This window comes from Monodon monoceros, unplaced genomic scaffold (assembly GCF_005190385.1).
Source record: "Monodon monoceros isolate NGI ecotype Baffin Bay Population unplaced genomic scaffold, NGI_Narwhal_1 Super_Scaffold_17, whole genome shotgun sequence".
Taxonomy (NCBI): domain Eukaryota; kingdom Metazoa; phylum Chordata; class Mammalia; order Artiodactyla; family Monodontidae; genus Monodon; species Monodon monoceros.
Window position 1 is genome coordinate 14,144,968 of NW_021703773.1, and position 16,642 is coordinate 14,161,609.

The window sequence follows — 16,642 nt, forward strand, 5'->3', positions numbered from 1 at the left end:
ATCAAATCTAAGATGCATATCACATTGTATCGGAGGAATGAGACTGGTTGAAATTCCAGCACAAAGAACTCTCTAATTTAGAATCCAGAGCATCTCTGTAGAATATCTATGTCATCTTCGCCAGTTTTTGAACTTTAAGGTTTCACTAGGTTTAACAAGTTCCAGTCTCTGCCATCTCACAATGGGCATTGATGAACCAAAGTGAGGACTTAAGACAGACAGCATCCTAGCTTCTCTTCCTTTTCAAATAACAGACGCTGATTCAATCAATTCCATTTGGCAAATAATAAATTTATTAGGTGCCTACAAGTACAAAACACTGAAAGCTGCTGCAGGGGATTATAAAGACGTGTAGAAGAGCCCTGCTCTCATAGAGCTTACAACCTAGGCAATTAGTCACAATTAGTAAGTTGTGGCAATATCACTTTAGGTGGCTTAAAGCAGAGTTCTTGAAAATGTTCACATCCTTCACATTCTCCTCTGGTCAAATATGTAAGGAATCCTTTCAACAGGAAAGCCAAACAGTGGGAAAGAGACCTTTTGCGGAATGAATCGGTGACCTTGGCTTTGCTTATGAGCATCTTTCGGTTGCTGTTGCTTATTCTTATAACTTTCTCAGTATCGTTTCCTCGAGACCTTTGTTTGGAGAGCATCTCTGTGCTTCCTGAACCTTCACCAGGGTTTCCTGTTTGTTAGTGAGTGGCTCAGTTGCAGTTTGGCCTTGGAATGATTTGCGGTCCGATTTTTCCTGTAGCAAATCTGTATTTTCATTTTAGTTGATGCTAGGATGGTATGCCTCGCCATCTGTGGCTTTACGGGTGGGAGTGAGATGTGATACAGTGGAAAGCAGGCCAGACGTTTCCCTTACTTTAAACATTTAATAGTGCACTTATTGATTATATTCTGTACAGATATAGAGCAAGTTATAAACCTCTTATTTACTTTTTTTTCACTTAGACTGTATTCATGTAAAGTGTATTTACATTAGCAAAAAACAAACGAAAAAAAAAACAAACCAAAAAAGCCTTGAGGTACAAAATCCAAAAGAATATCTGAGGTATAAATACAAGTATATTTTAAATAATAATCTTTATCATGCTTTATCTGTGTTGGAAAGCACAGTGGACAGGTAGGCGTACATGTTTCTTAATAGAATGGTATATACAACATATACTCTTACAAATCTCAAAGCCATAAAAGTTGAATATACAAGTATATCTTCATGAGGCACGCTAATATCCAAAATACTCAAATTAAACTCTGATCTGTCCCCTGCCCCCTAATTCTTCAAAGAACCTTTGAAATAACACTGACAATGGTAACTAAATTATAACAAAATAAAAGTCCTTCTTACAACTCTCATTCATACATTATTCACTTTTGATCCATATAAAATAAATTCACTAATACTGTCTTTTGAGCCAACCTTTACCGTTACAGTAAAACCTGTATAAAGACCACCCTTCCAAAGCCCTGCAGTAGTGTGTTTTTGATTGTTTGTTTGTTTTTTACTGTGATTACTACTTTCCATTACTACTAAAATATATTTCCAGGGGCTTCATAAAGGAGAAGAAAAAGAAATGTAGGAAAAACAAAATTTAAAAAAAAACCCTATTTGCTGAGAAGGACAAATCCAATTAACATATGCGGCTTTCAAAAATGCTGTTAATAACCATAACAACAAGCAACTTTTGTGGTTGGGTTAAATTTACAAGGGTTTCCTTGGGACACAGTTTCCTGTGTTCCCATACATAGTGCCTTAAAGAGTTTCTCCTAACATGGAAATGCAAAGAATTTGCGGACACGTAAAAGGTGTTGATATTTGATTCAGGAGTAGATGTTAAGAGTGCTCAGTTTTCACATCTCAACTTAAAAACCAAAAAACAAAACTGTGCTTTGGAGCTAGCAAGGGGGAATTTCCATCCCTGAATTCACCTGTACTGGATAAAAACAACTTTGCTATCTGCAATCAGGTCTAGAGACAAACTGTGTTTAAAATGGGCTATCCAAGTAAATTTATTACAATCACTTTTAAGGTAAAGAAGAGGTTGGTGGAGACGGAAAGTGTTTACTAACTCAGGAAAAAAAAAAAAAACAGACAAGGGTGGGTTGTCTGACACCCCAAAATAAATGGGTTCACTTTCTGGATAATTCCATGGGTAGTCAGATATTCCAGGTTAAACTGAACCTGATGCATCAAGATCCTTCTTGGAGGTGTCTCAGTGTGCCAGACACTGCAGCCCAACTTACACATCTATGCCATTCGACCAGCAACAAACACACATACACACACCCCTCTGTGCAAACCTTTCTTTGCTCTTCTCAGCGAGAAAATATGTCAAAGAGGACCAACTATTCCAGTGGATACACCAGTCCCTCCACACACTGCAAAGAAAATGACATAGGTACACGTACACAGACACCGACATCGCAAGAGAATGACGTCTCTTCATTATCTTCCCTAATGTATTTATAGTTTTGCTTCTCAGAAGCAATTCGAATAGGAATACTTTTTTTTTTTTTTTTTTTGCACAGTCATATATTCCAGTCAAGGTCCATAATACAGACCTTAAACGAATAGAAAGCAGCTTTAAAAATGTATCAAATCACCATAGTCAATTCCCACACTCCATCTTGTAGTTTTGTTTCAGGATCAGACACTGAACCCAATCTTCCAAGGACTGCCAAGGGTTCTAGAAACAAAGGCCCAGATAATGGACATGCTTCGGGAATCACCTAGATTTGGTGTCTTTGGTTTCAGTGCTCTGATTACTGAAGGAGTCTCGGATCTTTACAACTTCAGCTGCACACAAATGTCCAAAAGATTTCGTGTACCACTCTGGCATGTGGCCCCTACGACAGACAGGAAAGGAAACGCAAATAAATTATTCGAGGTGGAAAACCCTGAATCAGCTGAAGGGAGTTCTGAATATACTTCTATTTCTTGATCAGCAAAATGCGCGAGTAAAGATCCCTCTTATTATTCCAGAGTAATCTGCTGGCACCTCCATTACACTTTTGGAACCAGAAGTTTCTCAAGGAACAACATACTGAGTGCAGATACTGGGGGAAACTGTTCAGGAAAGAAAGCTCCGGCGTGTAGAACAGAAACAGACCATACAGATACTTGCAGTACGGAGCTGTAAAGACCTCAAATGAGGATTTATTTAACAGGAGAGCCACTTTGGAAAGTTTTTAGAGGTTTGATTTTTCTTGTTGGTATTGCTGCATTTCGTTCATTTTCTGATAAGAATTCGCACTGATCTATGGCACAAAGGATAGGTCTAATTAATTACTAAAAGGGCATGTCACATTATTCAAACCTCTTCGAATATACAATGAGAAACATCTGATTGCTAATTCGAACTCTCATTTCCTGTGGCTTTAAGTTCATGGCAGAACCACCACATCCACATTGCTTTAGTACCATATTCTCTAAGGGGTGGAAATTAGTAAGTGGTACCCAGAGGACCAAGAAACATGAAGGAGTTACTTTATAAGCACCGCTCTTCACAGAGCATCCAAGATGCAGGGATGTAGTCACTCAAGACGTCAAAAAAAAAAAAAAAAAAAAAAATCAGCACTAGAACATACCTTAAGTCAGCTCTGCACATGTAGGTGAGTTTGGATTTCCCTGACCCGCAGGGTTCGATTAGATACCTGGCCAGGAGCACATTGACCCTCACTCCCACCACAGGGGCCCGGTCGTGATCCACGGAGGTGAGTAAAAGGGCACAAGCTGCCTTGGGTAAGTTAGTCCTCCATGTTCTGTAGGGACAAAACGAGAGGGGAAAAAAATGGAGTTTCCTGGAAGCTGAGTTTAAAACGGGGCCTCACTCTTAGAGAAGGCAGCTGAAGGGCAGGATGGGGGCCACGCCATGCATCCATCCTTGTGCAAGGACTCCTGAATGACTAACTTCAACAGAGCCCCTTCTGCAGTGGTATTTAAGCTCACACAGTCAGTTCTTGGAAAGAGGACCAATCTGAAGTGGGTCTGAAAACCCTTTTTATATTTCACAAATGTATTAGAACATGGACATCCAAATGTTAGTCTGTTGGAGAAGTTCTGGACTAATGATGTGACATTTCCTCAAAGATTTTTGGAATTCTTCTTTCAATAATATCTTCAGAGAATTTATGAATCACATATGAATCAGCTTTAACCACAGCTCACTTGGGACCCAAATGTTACTTCCTGGCTTCTGCATTCACTAGCTGTTTCTAACGAGAAAATCTATCCTAAAGGGGGCAAAAATCAGCTACCAGTGAACACGTTCAATGGAATGTGCCTCTCTTTCTGAGCTCGATTCCAAAAGAGTTCAAACCATTTTCAGGGATGGACAACACTGTTGGAATAAATGAGGATATATTTTTCATATTTGGAAGGGTTCAACGCTTTTCTGGAAGCAAACGTTCTATTTTAAATAATGTTAGCATCTTATAACATTCAGTGCCACAGAGGCTCATCCTTGCCGCAATAATCAATCCGGAAGCTCTCACCTCAGAACAACGTAGTCCCGAGCAGGATGGGGTGCCATACTGTTTTGGACATACTGGTAAATTTCAGTTTGGCTGTCCAGGATCTCAATCACTTTTGAATCCAACAAGTCCACGTCCCAGAGGTGCTGCTCTTTAAGTAGGCGCTTTAAGATTTCCTCAGGCGATGCAGGGACTTCAATGGTTGCCCTCCAGAGCCTTAGAGGTGGTCCTTCACTCACCTGAAAAGAGGATATACTCCTCAGTGCTGAGACAATTCCCACACACCTAGTCTCTGAAGGGAAACTACTAGCTGGGTACGTCGTCCTAATGTTTATTTCTGGCTTTAATAGGCTGCTGACCGCAAGTACATTCAAGATCAGGCCAGAAAGCCAATAGTACTGCTGGCGTCACCTCCGGTTATATCTGTTTTCCTGGGACCCATATTAGGGTCAATGTAATAAAACTAAGATTTATCTGCACTCCCAAGCCTGCATGGCCATCCGACTGCTCTCATTGTTTCTACTCAAGGTGGTAGAGACAAATCAACAAATACCTCCATGCACCTATCATGCAAAGCAATACAGGATGCCTCTGCCCTTAAGGGGCTTGCAGGTTAACCACCCACCCACCCAGCACTCCCTGCTCATTAAAGGGCCAAGAGAAGAGTGACTGAGAACAGGAGAGAGCCCAAGGGGATTCCAATCAAATGATGGAAATATCTAAGACCGTCACAAAATGCCCAAAGGCCCCATACCATTAGTAAAACATTCCAGGGAATTCTAGTGTGTTTCTGTGGAACCAAAGGATTTCATTAGATATTTTGATTCCCCTGACACATGTTCAATGAGTACTATTCCTCACTGAACTGGTTTCCACTCTTACCTGGGGGATATGGATCACCTGGCTGCCTAGCTCTATAAGGAAGGGAATGGGTGACAGATCCCCAAGGAGAACTGTGTTGGCAAAAGGGTATCTCGTCTCTGATGAACCCAAGTCCTGACCACTAGAATTCAAATGGCTGACAACGGGTAGACGACATACCTTCTTATAGGATAGCTCAGCCTGCTCAGATGTAGAGTAGCTGACCCAGCCTTTGAATTTCTCTTTGACCTCTTTAAACAGGCTGTCCACACAGTCCTGGAGGAAGTGTTGGTAGCTGGCTGACTCATCATTACAAAGGCGTCCTAACGCTTCTAGGGTAAGTGGCTTCAGCTCTTGTTCGGTGTAGGAATTTCGACATCGGCTCATTTCCTCAGGAACCTGGGAGGGACATGAGAGACATAAAGGAGGTTTGTTGCCCATCAGAGGAAGCGGCAAGATCCTCAAGGCAGTGCAAGCAGTCCAGTCCCCCCCGCTTCCAACAGATGGAGGAGTGTCCCTGCCGACCTCATGTGGTATCGTGAGGACGCAAGCAGATCACCTTCATAAAGGTACCTAGAAAGCTTATTTTTGTCTGAGGTCCTCTTCTTTAGAAAGTTACAGTAGGAGAGTAAGTGATTAAAATAGGGTGTACATTGACGAAGACAGATTTTTTTAAATTGAAGTACAGTTAGTTGATTTACAATATTACAGTAGTTTCAAGTGTACAACACAGCGATCCAAAAACTTTATAGATTATGCTCCATTTAAAGTTATTGTAAAATATGGGCTATATTCCCTGTGCTGTACAATATATCCTGTGGCTTATTTATTTTATACACAGTAGTCTGTACCTCTTAATCCCCTTGCCCCCCACACCCCTCTTACCTTTCAAGCCACTAGTTTGTTCTCTATTCCAGTGAGTCTGTTTCTGTTTTGTTATATTCATTCTTTGTCTTATTTTTTTAGATTCCACATGTATGCAATAACATACAGTACTTGTTTTCCCCTGCCTGACTTATTTCACTAAGCATAATACCCTCCAGGTCCATCCCTACTGTTGCAAATGGTAAAATTCAAAATTTCATTCTTTTATTTTAAATTAAATTAAATTAATTAATTAATTTATTTATTTTTGCGGTACGCGGGCCTCTCACTGTTGTGGCCTCTCCCATTGCGGAGCACAGGCTCCGGACGCGCAGGCTCAGCGGTCATGGCTCATGGGCCCAGCCTCTCCGCGGCACGTGGGATCCTCCCAGACCGGGGCACGAACCTGTGTCCCCTGCATCGGCAGGCGGACTCTCAACCACTGCGCCACCAGGGTAGCCCCTCATTCTTTTATTTTAATGGCTGAGTAGTATTTCATTTTATACACACACACCCCCTCCCCACCACATCTTCTTTATCCATTCATCTGTTGATGGACACTTAGGTTGCTTCCATTGGCTACTGTAAATAATGCTATGACCATTGGGGTGCATGTATCTTTTTGGATTAGTGCTTTTGTTTTCTTTGGATATACTCAGGAATGGAATTGCTGGATCCTAAGGTAGTTCTATTTTTAATTTTTTAAGGAATGGCCATACTGTTTTCCATAGTGGCTGCACCTCAGATACAGAATTTATTTCAGATAATTTGTTACTTCTGCTTTCTAAGTAAAGGGGTATGGAGGTAGGCAAGTTCATTAACATATTAGCTCTAATGAGCTTATACATTATAAAATATATAAATAAGACATTCTCAGACGACATATATAATCTTCAGCTGTGGAAAAGACCTTTTGGTTAAGATGTGAACAAGCTGGGACTTCCCTGGCAGTCCAGTGGTTAAGACTCCACTCTCTCAATGCAGGTGGCACAGGTTCAGTCCCTGGCTGGGGAACTAAGATTCCGCATGCCGCACAGTGCGGCCAAAAAAAAAAAAAAAAGATGTGAACAAGTATGGTGCCCAAGATTTTGTCCTCATTTACATCATCCTTGACAAATAACAAAACTTCCCACCTCCTTACCTGGAAAAGCTTCTTGCACTCAGCAATCATATGGGCTAGCCCTTGAGTGGCAGCAAGATTTTCATTCAAATCTTTCTGATCTGGTTTTCCCAAGCTTTGTTTTCTTTGCATTACCCTAGAGAGAGAAATAAGGGAAGGGAAAGATTCAAATATATATATATATATATATATATACTTTTTTTTTGCGGTCCGTGGGCCTCTCACTGCTGTGGCCTCTCCCGTTGGGGAGCACAGGCTCCGGACACGCAGGCCCAGCGGCCATGGCTCACGGGCCCAGCCGCTCCGTGACATGTGGGATCCTCCCAGACCGGGGCACGAACCCATGTCCCCTGCATCGGCAGGTGGACTCTCAACTACTGTGCCACCAGGGAAGCCCCGAAATATTTATATATTTTTAATCAATGTGTTATTCGAGGAAACCTAAAGGAGAGAAAAAGACTTTCACTGGAGGCTATTTGTCATTAAGTGGTTAAGGAAAGCTTTACTTTGGTCACTAGAATTTCTCAGTTGTGTCAACGATGCACAGAAAACATGGAAGAGACTGTCTCCGATGAAATCTAGGTTATTTAAAACCATCACATTAAATAGGTTCCTATTTAAACAGGGCAGCTTGTAAGGTCTATACCGTGTGGGGTGGCAGGAAGGAAAGGCAGCTTTGAGGAGTATGTGGGTGGCAGGCACTTGTCAAGGGGCTAAACAGGATCATTCCTTCCAGTGTAAATAAACAGGAGCCCCTCCTGTCAGTGAGAGAAAAGTCTATTGTTTCCTAGAGCTTTTGTCTTAATCTTATCTAATCTCTCTCTTCTGCTCACCTCTAGCTCTCTATCCCATTAAACACAGAACTAGTTAATTAAGCATTGTATGGCTTTCAGAAGCAAAGCTAACTTCACTAGCACAACCAGGCCTCACGCCTACAGCTGAGAAATATTTGTCAAGTTCCTTTACAGCTGAGGAAAAGGAGCAGCAGGATGAATTTAGTAGAAAGGGGTTAGTGACACTTCACCATGAGGCCTTTATACGAAATATTCAAATAAGTAAGATGATCCAACTGGTTCTGCCATTTTTTCCTATCAGCATAGGCAAGTTATTCAATACTTACTTTAGTGACCTGCCCTGCAGTCTTGCCTCATGTGTAAAATAGATACTAACAGGAGCTTCACCTCCTACGATTGTTATGAGGATTAAAGAAGACAATCAATGTCCAGGGTGTAGCCCCATGCTGGGGACGGAGTAAGTGCTGAGCAAAAGAGCCTTTGTTATGTTCCACAGTCACTTCGATCTTGTCTACATCTAAGGAGAAACTTTGCAACAACTGGCTCAGCTGAGTCTTAACTTTGAGGCTCAACGTCATCCTTAGTCATTTCAGATCCAGCTCCTTTCAACTTTCCCACACAGGCCGGCAGCTTGGTTCTACTGAAGAAGCCAAGGCAGCTTTGTTTTATTTATGCAGAAGCCAAGGCAGCAGGGCTCTCGTCCCCCATCCAGTCTGTAAACTCTCTTGTCTGTTTGCCGGCATAAAGTATGATGACAATGTTACAGAGAGCACTGGGGGGAGGATCAGGGGAAACACCTGCCACGGCAAAGGAGTAATGCACATCTCTCTCAAAACCTGGTTGAAACTAGATTGTCTAGGAAGTCACGCCCCCAGGGCCGAGAAGAAAGAATGGAAGCAGCAGAAGGCAGAAACTCCTTTTTGCTGGATTCGGGTGTGAACCCTACAAAAACACAGGGACAGCCCTACAAGGAAACGGAGGCTTCTTCTGTCTAAAGAACGGAGCATGCGCGTGCGTGTCTCACCATGCACGTGTGCGTCTCAACACCACGCGTGCGCGTCTCACCGTGCACGTGCGCAGCTCGCTGGACCCGTACCTTGGAGAGGAATTCTCTCTCTTGAGGGTGTTGAGGTGGAAGAGGGAAGGCGCCAAGCACACGGCCAAGTTGGTGGGAGTCATCTGGTTCTCCTTCACAGCTGCTGTGACATCGCTCAGGAAGTAGAGGAGCGTCTGCAGGACCTCCCTGTTCTCGTCAGGCAGGAGCATGATGGCGGCCTTGATCGCCTGGAGGCGCTGGTCCTTGGGCACATCTGCACGACACCCGCATTTACCCCATCAACCCAGTGATTTTCCATGTACGCTCACAAGGAAACCTCCCAAAGCAAATAGCGGCATCAAAGACCTCAGCCCAGCACTGAACAAGCACTTGCAAAAAGTGTACTTGAGGTTAATACGGAAGAAATTAGGGATGGCCACCAGCGTCACTACCCCCAAGTACTTCCTGCCTGTGGAGGAGTTACAAGTTTTAAAAACCCACAACGCCAATATACTCCTGAATCCACCTCAAAGTGCAGCTCCAGATGATGCCTGCTCTTCTCTTTTACTTTACAGTTCTTTACGGTTCTTTCTTTTCTAAGTACTTTTTTGAAACTCCTAGTTTACCGTTCTTAATTACTGAACATTATAGGCTATACTTTAGTTTCAACGAGAAATCTTATCAAAGACATACAAGAGGATGAGAACCGAGATTTCTTCACCTTGACTACAAAATGTTCAGCATCTCAGCGGACTCTCCCAATTTCAACTGATCTGTTCATTCTTTAAATGGGGAAAGGAAGCTGCTAAAATATTCCATTTAAACAACAGATATGTTTAACTAGTAATTTCTTTAAGTTTTAGAAAGCCCTACTGAGAGGCTACTATAAAAATACACGCTTGAGAAATAAACCCATAAAAAATATATAATATAAATAATATAACAATATAATGTAATGTATTATAACATTATATAATATGTATGTATAATACAATTATAATGTATTATATATAAATAAATAAAATAATACACGTAGAAAATGTGGAACACAACTTTCAGGTCTCCTTTACTAGGCAAATTTTTCTTTTAAAAGTCGTGTGGTGGAAAACTGAAGTCACTCAAATGCAGCTCCATAGGACAAACTGATTAAACAGCTCCATGGTTACAATACATAACAAATACCTTGGTGGGGGAAATGTGACCTGTGTTTTCATAAAATCTGAAAGGACGAAACAAATAATGAAATAATCCAGACCAACTCCATTTCTCATAAAATAAAGTCCCACGTGCCAGTTCTAAAGACAATTCAAGCACTGAGCGAAGCTGCTTTTAAATTACATTGCTGTAATAACACACTGAGCCAAAGAAAAACACAAGGCTGTAGAAGCTATAATCCTGATCTTGATCATTAATTCAGACCACTGTTTGCTTTAAGCTTTACTTAAAAGTGAGATGGGCATGGGTATTGTTTTCCCAAGTATTTCTGGTAGAAGCTGAGATGAATAGCAGAAAAAGATTATTTATTCGTTTTACAGCAAGATAAAACACACAGACACCTGTGAAACTTTAAACACAACAGGCCCTGCTAGAGAAATGTGAAGCAACTGAAATGCCTACAGACAAGGCGGAGAGAGGGATCTCGGAATCTGCTCTTTTAAGTATCTTAGATAACACTGTTCTGGAAACGAATGAAAAAAACGAGCTGCTGGATCAGAATGTAAAAATGCACAGTTGCTTCGGTAATTAGAGAATGATGACGAGGGAAATTTATTTTTGCATTATTCAACAGGTACACAGAAACCTGTTCCACAAACAAGAAGGCAAGGAAGAAAGAAATCGATGACGTATTTCTAAGAGATCATCATGTAGGTCCAAGAGAATGACTTCAAAGGAGCTACAGGTTTCAGCTGACCCCACTTTTCCCCACTGCCAACAACGTCAAGATCAAAGAACACTTACATTGGTAGATCTGCAGAAAGGTTTCCGAGAGTTTGTTCGTCATTAGTGGCTCAGGAAGATCTCGAAAATACTGCTTCAACATGTCCGCCACATCATAAGCAGACTGCCCCTCATAGTTGACACAACCTACGGCGCTTTCATTCATCTGGCGCAGAGCCTGAATCCGGGATTTGACACCCGATTTTCTGAAGAGTCCAACCTATTGTAAAAAAAAAAAAACAACATTAAGCGTTTTTTCACTGCAAAACTAGAAGAAGATGCATGCATCTGGACTCCCATGATTAAGCGGGACCTGCAAGCAGCGGCTCTCACCTGATCCAGACAATGGTTGCGGAGGTAGCGCATGGCCTGCTGAATGCTCTGGGGGAGGGGCTGTCCTGTGCGCTGCACGTTGACCGTCAGAGGGACCCCGAATACATGCCGGTCCTTGTAGTCTGGAACCTTGATCCTTTTCATAAACTTGGGCACAGCCCTATTGAAAAAATATTGGGGGTTGGAGGGATATGTTTACTTGTCTATGTTTTTGTCCATCTGTGCAGTTAAACCCTGTGGGCTCTAGATCTGTGCTAATAAGGTAGCTATTTAAACTTAAATCAAACAGAACTACAAATTCAGTTCCTCAGTTGTATCAGCCACATTTTAAGCACTCACTAGCCATTTGTGGCCGGTAGTTACCACACTGGACTGTGCAAATATAGAACATTTCTACCACCACAGAGAGTTCCATTGGACAGTGATGTTCTACATCCTCTAAGGGTTGGGGCTGTGAGGCCCAGTGACAGCTCCTCAGTTGGGGATTCTCCTTCCACTGGTAACTCTGAGAACGGGGTTTGTGTTCCTAAGGGAGGTGATGGGCTTCCTTACAAAACAGCGGCACAGGAAGGAACAGAAGGAGAAAAGAACAGTCAAGACCCTAAGTAGGAGCTTCGGGACAGAGTAGAAAAACAAGTTCCTATTTGTCCTGAAAATGGACAAGAATCATTTCTAGGTTCTTGATGAGATCCAAAGTATTTAGGGTAAAAAAAAGATCAGGACGAGAAAACAGCAGATGCATGATGTTGGTCTGACATAATGCGAACCAACTCCAGAGCTCAACAGTGGGGGCCAAGCTAATGACCCGAAGTCAAAATAAATTCTCCTGCTGATGACCCCAGAGAATATAACATCTTTAGCTTTCTAAAGGAAGACGGAGAAGAACAATGAGGGTTTTGTGAGCCTACGCCAGGCTCCCTGGAGTCCTGACACCAGGTCCAGCCGGAGCAGTATATACAGCAGCAGGAAGCCAATGTCATGCATTTAATGCTGTGAAGCAGAAATTTCAGCTCTACAAATGACCTCTCTAAACGGGACAAGAAAGGGCAAGGCCGAACAGGAAAAGAACTTTGTGTAGAATTTCTCCTCACTCCGTGGATTCCCACAATGGGAGACTTTAACGTTTGGTTTGGACTCACTGGAAAAACTGACCAGAACCCAGGAGGTATTATGGACTTTCAGATTCTTGAGGGTTCGGTGGTGCTGGTGGGGGCAACCCAGAAATGAGAACGTAACGTATGCAGTTTTAAATAGCCAGCTGGGAAACCCTGACTCGAAGCACAGAGGAACGCGGCGCGAGGCAGACTGCCTTGACTTTCGAGTGCTTACGCCACAGCCATGGCGCGTTACTGTTTATAGCTCTAGGAAAGGTGAAACTGAAGCACACAGCCAAATTTGTGTTTCCATACAGTTAAGTATATGGTATCACGGCTATAAGTGTGCATAATACTCGCTTTGTCGGGGGAGAAAAGCCCAGCGGCGGAATGTGCAAGGAACACATTACGATCTCCACCGAGAATCTGAAGCATGTGGGGATAAACCAGTCAATACTTATTTCTGTCATTCAGAACAAACAACTTCTGTATTTAGCAGGGCTCCCATAATAACAGCCTTTGAACAGGAGATGCCTTGATGCCCAAGTTAACCTCACTATGAGTCCCAAGGAGGGGAGGAGCTGGAGAGAGAAGGGTTACATTGCTCCGCTGACTCTCTGGTTTGCTACCGAGCGCTACTCATGAATTGGGCCACGTCTCCATTTTTATAAAGAGCGGTAATTGTGCAACTGGATAATGAACACTTGGACTGGCGAAAAGACTTCAGGATACACAGCTGACAGTGCTGAATGAGCTGGGATGTCAATGTAGAGACATTTCTCTGCTTTGCACTCAGTAGGAAAATTAAAATATGCACATAATGGGTCCTATCCATGACCCATCCAGCCCGACAGTCTGCATCTCACACCATACACACCAAGGGCCATACTTCTGAAAGTATGGACAGCTCAATAAATGTTATCTTCGTATATTATTTTAGTCTATGATATCTTAGAGTGGTGAATTCCTTAAAATGATTATCCACTGCTTAAGAGTCTGTTGGAAAAAACAAAACTAAACTCTTTAGTTCAGGTAGATTCTTGTGATGCTGCAAATACTCACATCAAAAATGATTTCTAAAAATGTGCACAAAGAGGGGTACAAAACCAGGTACTGTACATGAAGCATTTCAAAGTTGGTCTCATAACACCTTATGACCTAAACAGTTTTCTTCCCTTCCTTCCCAATTATGATCTGATCCTGTACGTGTATTTGCCTGTGGTGGGCTATTCCCACCACTGGGACGGAAGCGCCTGGACGATGAGATGGAAGAGTCGAGCATGCTCATCCCATCAACTGGCACTGAAAACTCAACCAGACCTGATGGAAACTCCCTAAAGCTATCTTGGCTTAAGCAGGGTCAAAGGTAGCCTCAAGAGTGCAGAAACTGACGGCATTAGGATGATGGACTAAAGATCCAGGATGCAACTGTCACATCCTCAGTGTTGGGAGAGCACTGGTTGAGAACATTTTCAAATACAGTTCACTGGACAGTTTAAACCCTTACCAGCTAAAACCATGCTTATTAGAAGGCGTGTATTTCTCCAGCAGGGCGGTCAACTTCAGGAGGGAGTATTTCTGCAGCAGGTTCATCTGGGCCACAGATTGGCAGTTAATCTGCAGCGATACAGAGTTTAAGCTCGGCCGATGAGAGCTCTGGAAACTGTGCCATCTCAGCCTGTGCCTGCGAGAGAAGGCGGGGAATGTGAGTGAGGACGAAAGCTTTTTAATGGGTCGATGCAGAGTCAGCAGTGGGCCGCTCACCGGCCTCTTATCTTAGGAACTGAGAAGACTCAACTTCCATTCCAGTCTTTTTTTTTACCCCTGTGGTAAAATATATATAACATAAAATTTACTGTCAACCACTTTGAGTGCACAGTTAAATACATTAAGTATTAAGTACATCCACAGTGTGGTACAACCATCCGTACCATCCATCCACAGAACTTACTTCATTCATCTTCCCAAACTGAAGCTCTGGTACCCACTGAACAGTGTTCACTCTTTTAGGGTGGTAGGATTTCCCCGTCTGTCACTTTCCTTAGCAACTTTCGTGGCTGTGAATGTCAGACTTATTCCCGCCTCCCTACGCAACAAGCAGAAGCAGCCTCCTTCTGATCCCTCCTCCTCAAACTGGGTGGAGAAGGGAAGAAAAGTTCTTACCTGCTGGACCTAGTCAGGGAGGCCCCGACCCCAGAATCCCTCCTTTCCGGGATGTCTGAGGGCTCCTCGGGTTCGTTCAGTGAGTTGCCCGTGCTGTCCAGGTCGCTGGGGGTGGCTCGGTCATTGTCGACGTCCAGGTGTATCTGCTTGGGCGAGGACGGGCATGGAGAGACCGAGTCCAGGGCCGAGTCTGAGTCTCCCTCGTCTGAAAATTTCTCCGACCACTGGTTGACTATCCTCTGCATCCCCTTCACGTGGTAGAGGATGTCGTCCAGCTCGGGGAAGATGTCCTCGTTCTCCAGGTCGGCCAGGTCACCGGAACTGGAATAGAGGATGGAGCCGGGCACGTTGTCATAGATACTCAGGCGGCTGGTCATGGAGCTTGAGGAATTGCGTCTCTTAAGCTCCTTGGGGCTGTCGCTGCTGTTTTCCCTCCTCAGGCTCATATGGCCAGGGCCGTGGAAGCTTCCAGTCCTCCAGTTCACAGAGCTGTTATTCCCTGAGGGAGAGAAGTTGCCGTTGGAGAGGGCTTTGGGGAAAGTGCCAGGCTTGTGATCTTCTGGGATGTAGAACACCGCGTCCTCCGGGTAGCTCTCGCAGTTTTTAAAGTTCTGTTCCATAACGTTGTTGAATGTGGACTGATTGAACGGATCGAAGCCCTCTAGGTACATGCCTCCCCGCTTGTTGCAGGCACTGAGGCTCCGGGTCCTGGTGACGGGACTGGGCGTGCTGACGTTGCTGCTGGTCTCCGACTGGCTGCTGCTGCTGCTCGTCTGCGTGGAGTTGGAGACGCTCCTCTTCCGCACCACGGGGACGTTGATGCGGTTGCCGTTGAGGGCGGAGATCTCCACGCAGTTCAGCTGCTTGAGCTTCTCCTCGTCCACCCCCTCCTGCAGGATGGGCCCGCTGATGATCAGCCCCAGCTTGGACGGCACCTTGTGCTTGCTGTGGTGGGAGCCCTTGAGCTTCAGGCTCTCCATGCGTTTCAGCAGGCTGTGCGTCTTGGACTTGGTGTTCTTCTCGTGGCCTTTCACGCTGAAGCTGAAGCTGGACAGTTCCTTGGGAGAGGGCAGGCTGCAGAAGGAGTCATCGTTGCCTACGAAGGTGCCGGAGGAGCAGACGCTGGTGACGGAGTTAGTCCGGGCCGTCGCCGCGCCCCCGAGGTGGGTCGCTTGCGTGGCGAGGCTGCTGGTGCTGCTGAGGCTGCGGACAGAAGCCACCTCCTGGCGCTCGCTGAGGTCCGTCAGCACGCTTTCACGGCTGGGGGCGTTCTTCAGGTGGGGATCGTCTGGGGACCCAGGGACGGGGTCCTGCTTTGGAGAAAAGACATCGAACTCTTCAAGCCGGGACCACCTCTTGCTGTCCCTCTGGAAAGTCCATTTGGCGCTTATTGCGCAAGGCTCATCCTCGTCCGAATCCTCACTCTGCAGAGACAGAACGGAACCGCTCATCCCCTGGGACTGGCAGGCCGCAGGGGGCAGTATGTGCGCCAAGGGCCAGGGGCCAGGAGACTGATCATAACGCCAGCCGTGTCACTTCCCTCCTTGCATCTTTAGTTTATTATTTTTAAAAAATAACCAAGATGTATGTAAAGAATTTAACAGGAAAAAGCCTGACCATGTGTTTCAAGCGAAATAGGAGTTATTTAATGGAAACACTGGGATCTATAGGCTGCTCTTTAACTGCTCACAGAGGAAACCTCTGAGATCTGTGAAAATTCCAGGCATGTAAAGTATTTTGAACTGGAGTTAGCAATGGGTAGGACTCCCTCTGGTCTGCCTTTAATTTTGCTGTCTGTTGATAGTATGTGTTTATATTCCCTTTTGCAATTAAAATGGTGGTTTTCAAACACTTTAAGAAGAGGGGTAACCGAAATCTCTAGCTACCCTAAAAGTACACAAGGTCTCCTCTAACAGATTAACGGAGACACAAAGCAAGGTGAGCCATCCCATCTCTTCAG

The 16,642-nt window shown here is 44.2% G+C and overlaps 1 protein-coding gene across 4 annotated transcripts in view; it reads right to left on the reverse strand.

The window, feature by feature from the left end:
* Window positions 1-270: 270 nt before the first annotated feature.
* DLC1 (DLC1 Rho GTPase activating protein) overlaps window positions 271-16,642 on the reverse strand; it is a 401,847-nt gene continuing 385,475 nt past the window's right edge. For all 4 annotated transcript variants that reach the window (XM_029226249.1, XM_029226251.1, XM_029226250.1 and 1 more), the window contains 10 exons: window positions 14,683-16,106; window positions 14,027-14,203; window positions 11,426-11,585; window positions 11,114-11,312; window positions 9,215-9,428; window positions 7,346-7,460; window positions 5,521-5,739; window positions 4,501-4,718; window positions 3,595-3,768; window positions 271-2,853 (listed from right to left, as the gene is read on the reverse strand). In XM_029226249.1, the coding sequence (XP_029082082.1) occupies window positions 2,733-2,853; window positions 3,595-3,768; window positions 4,501-4,718; window positions 5,521-5,739; window positions 7,346-7,460; window positions 9,215-9,428; window positions 11,114-11,312; window positions 11,426-11,585; window positions 14,027-14,203; window positions 14,683-16,106 (3,021 nt within the window). In that variant the 3' untranslated portion in view covers window positions 271-2,732. The remainder of the gene's footprint in view (window positions 2,854-3,594; window positions 3,769-4,500; window positions 4,719-5,520; window positions 5,740-7,345; window positions 7,461-9,214; window positions 9,429-11,113; window positions 11,313-11,425; window positions 11,586-14,026; window positions 14,204-14,682; window positions 16,107-16,642) is intronic.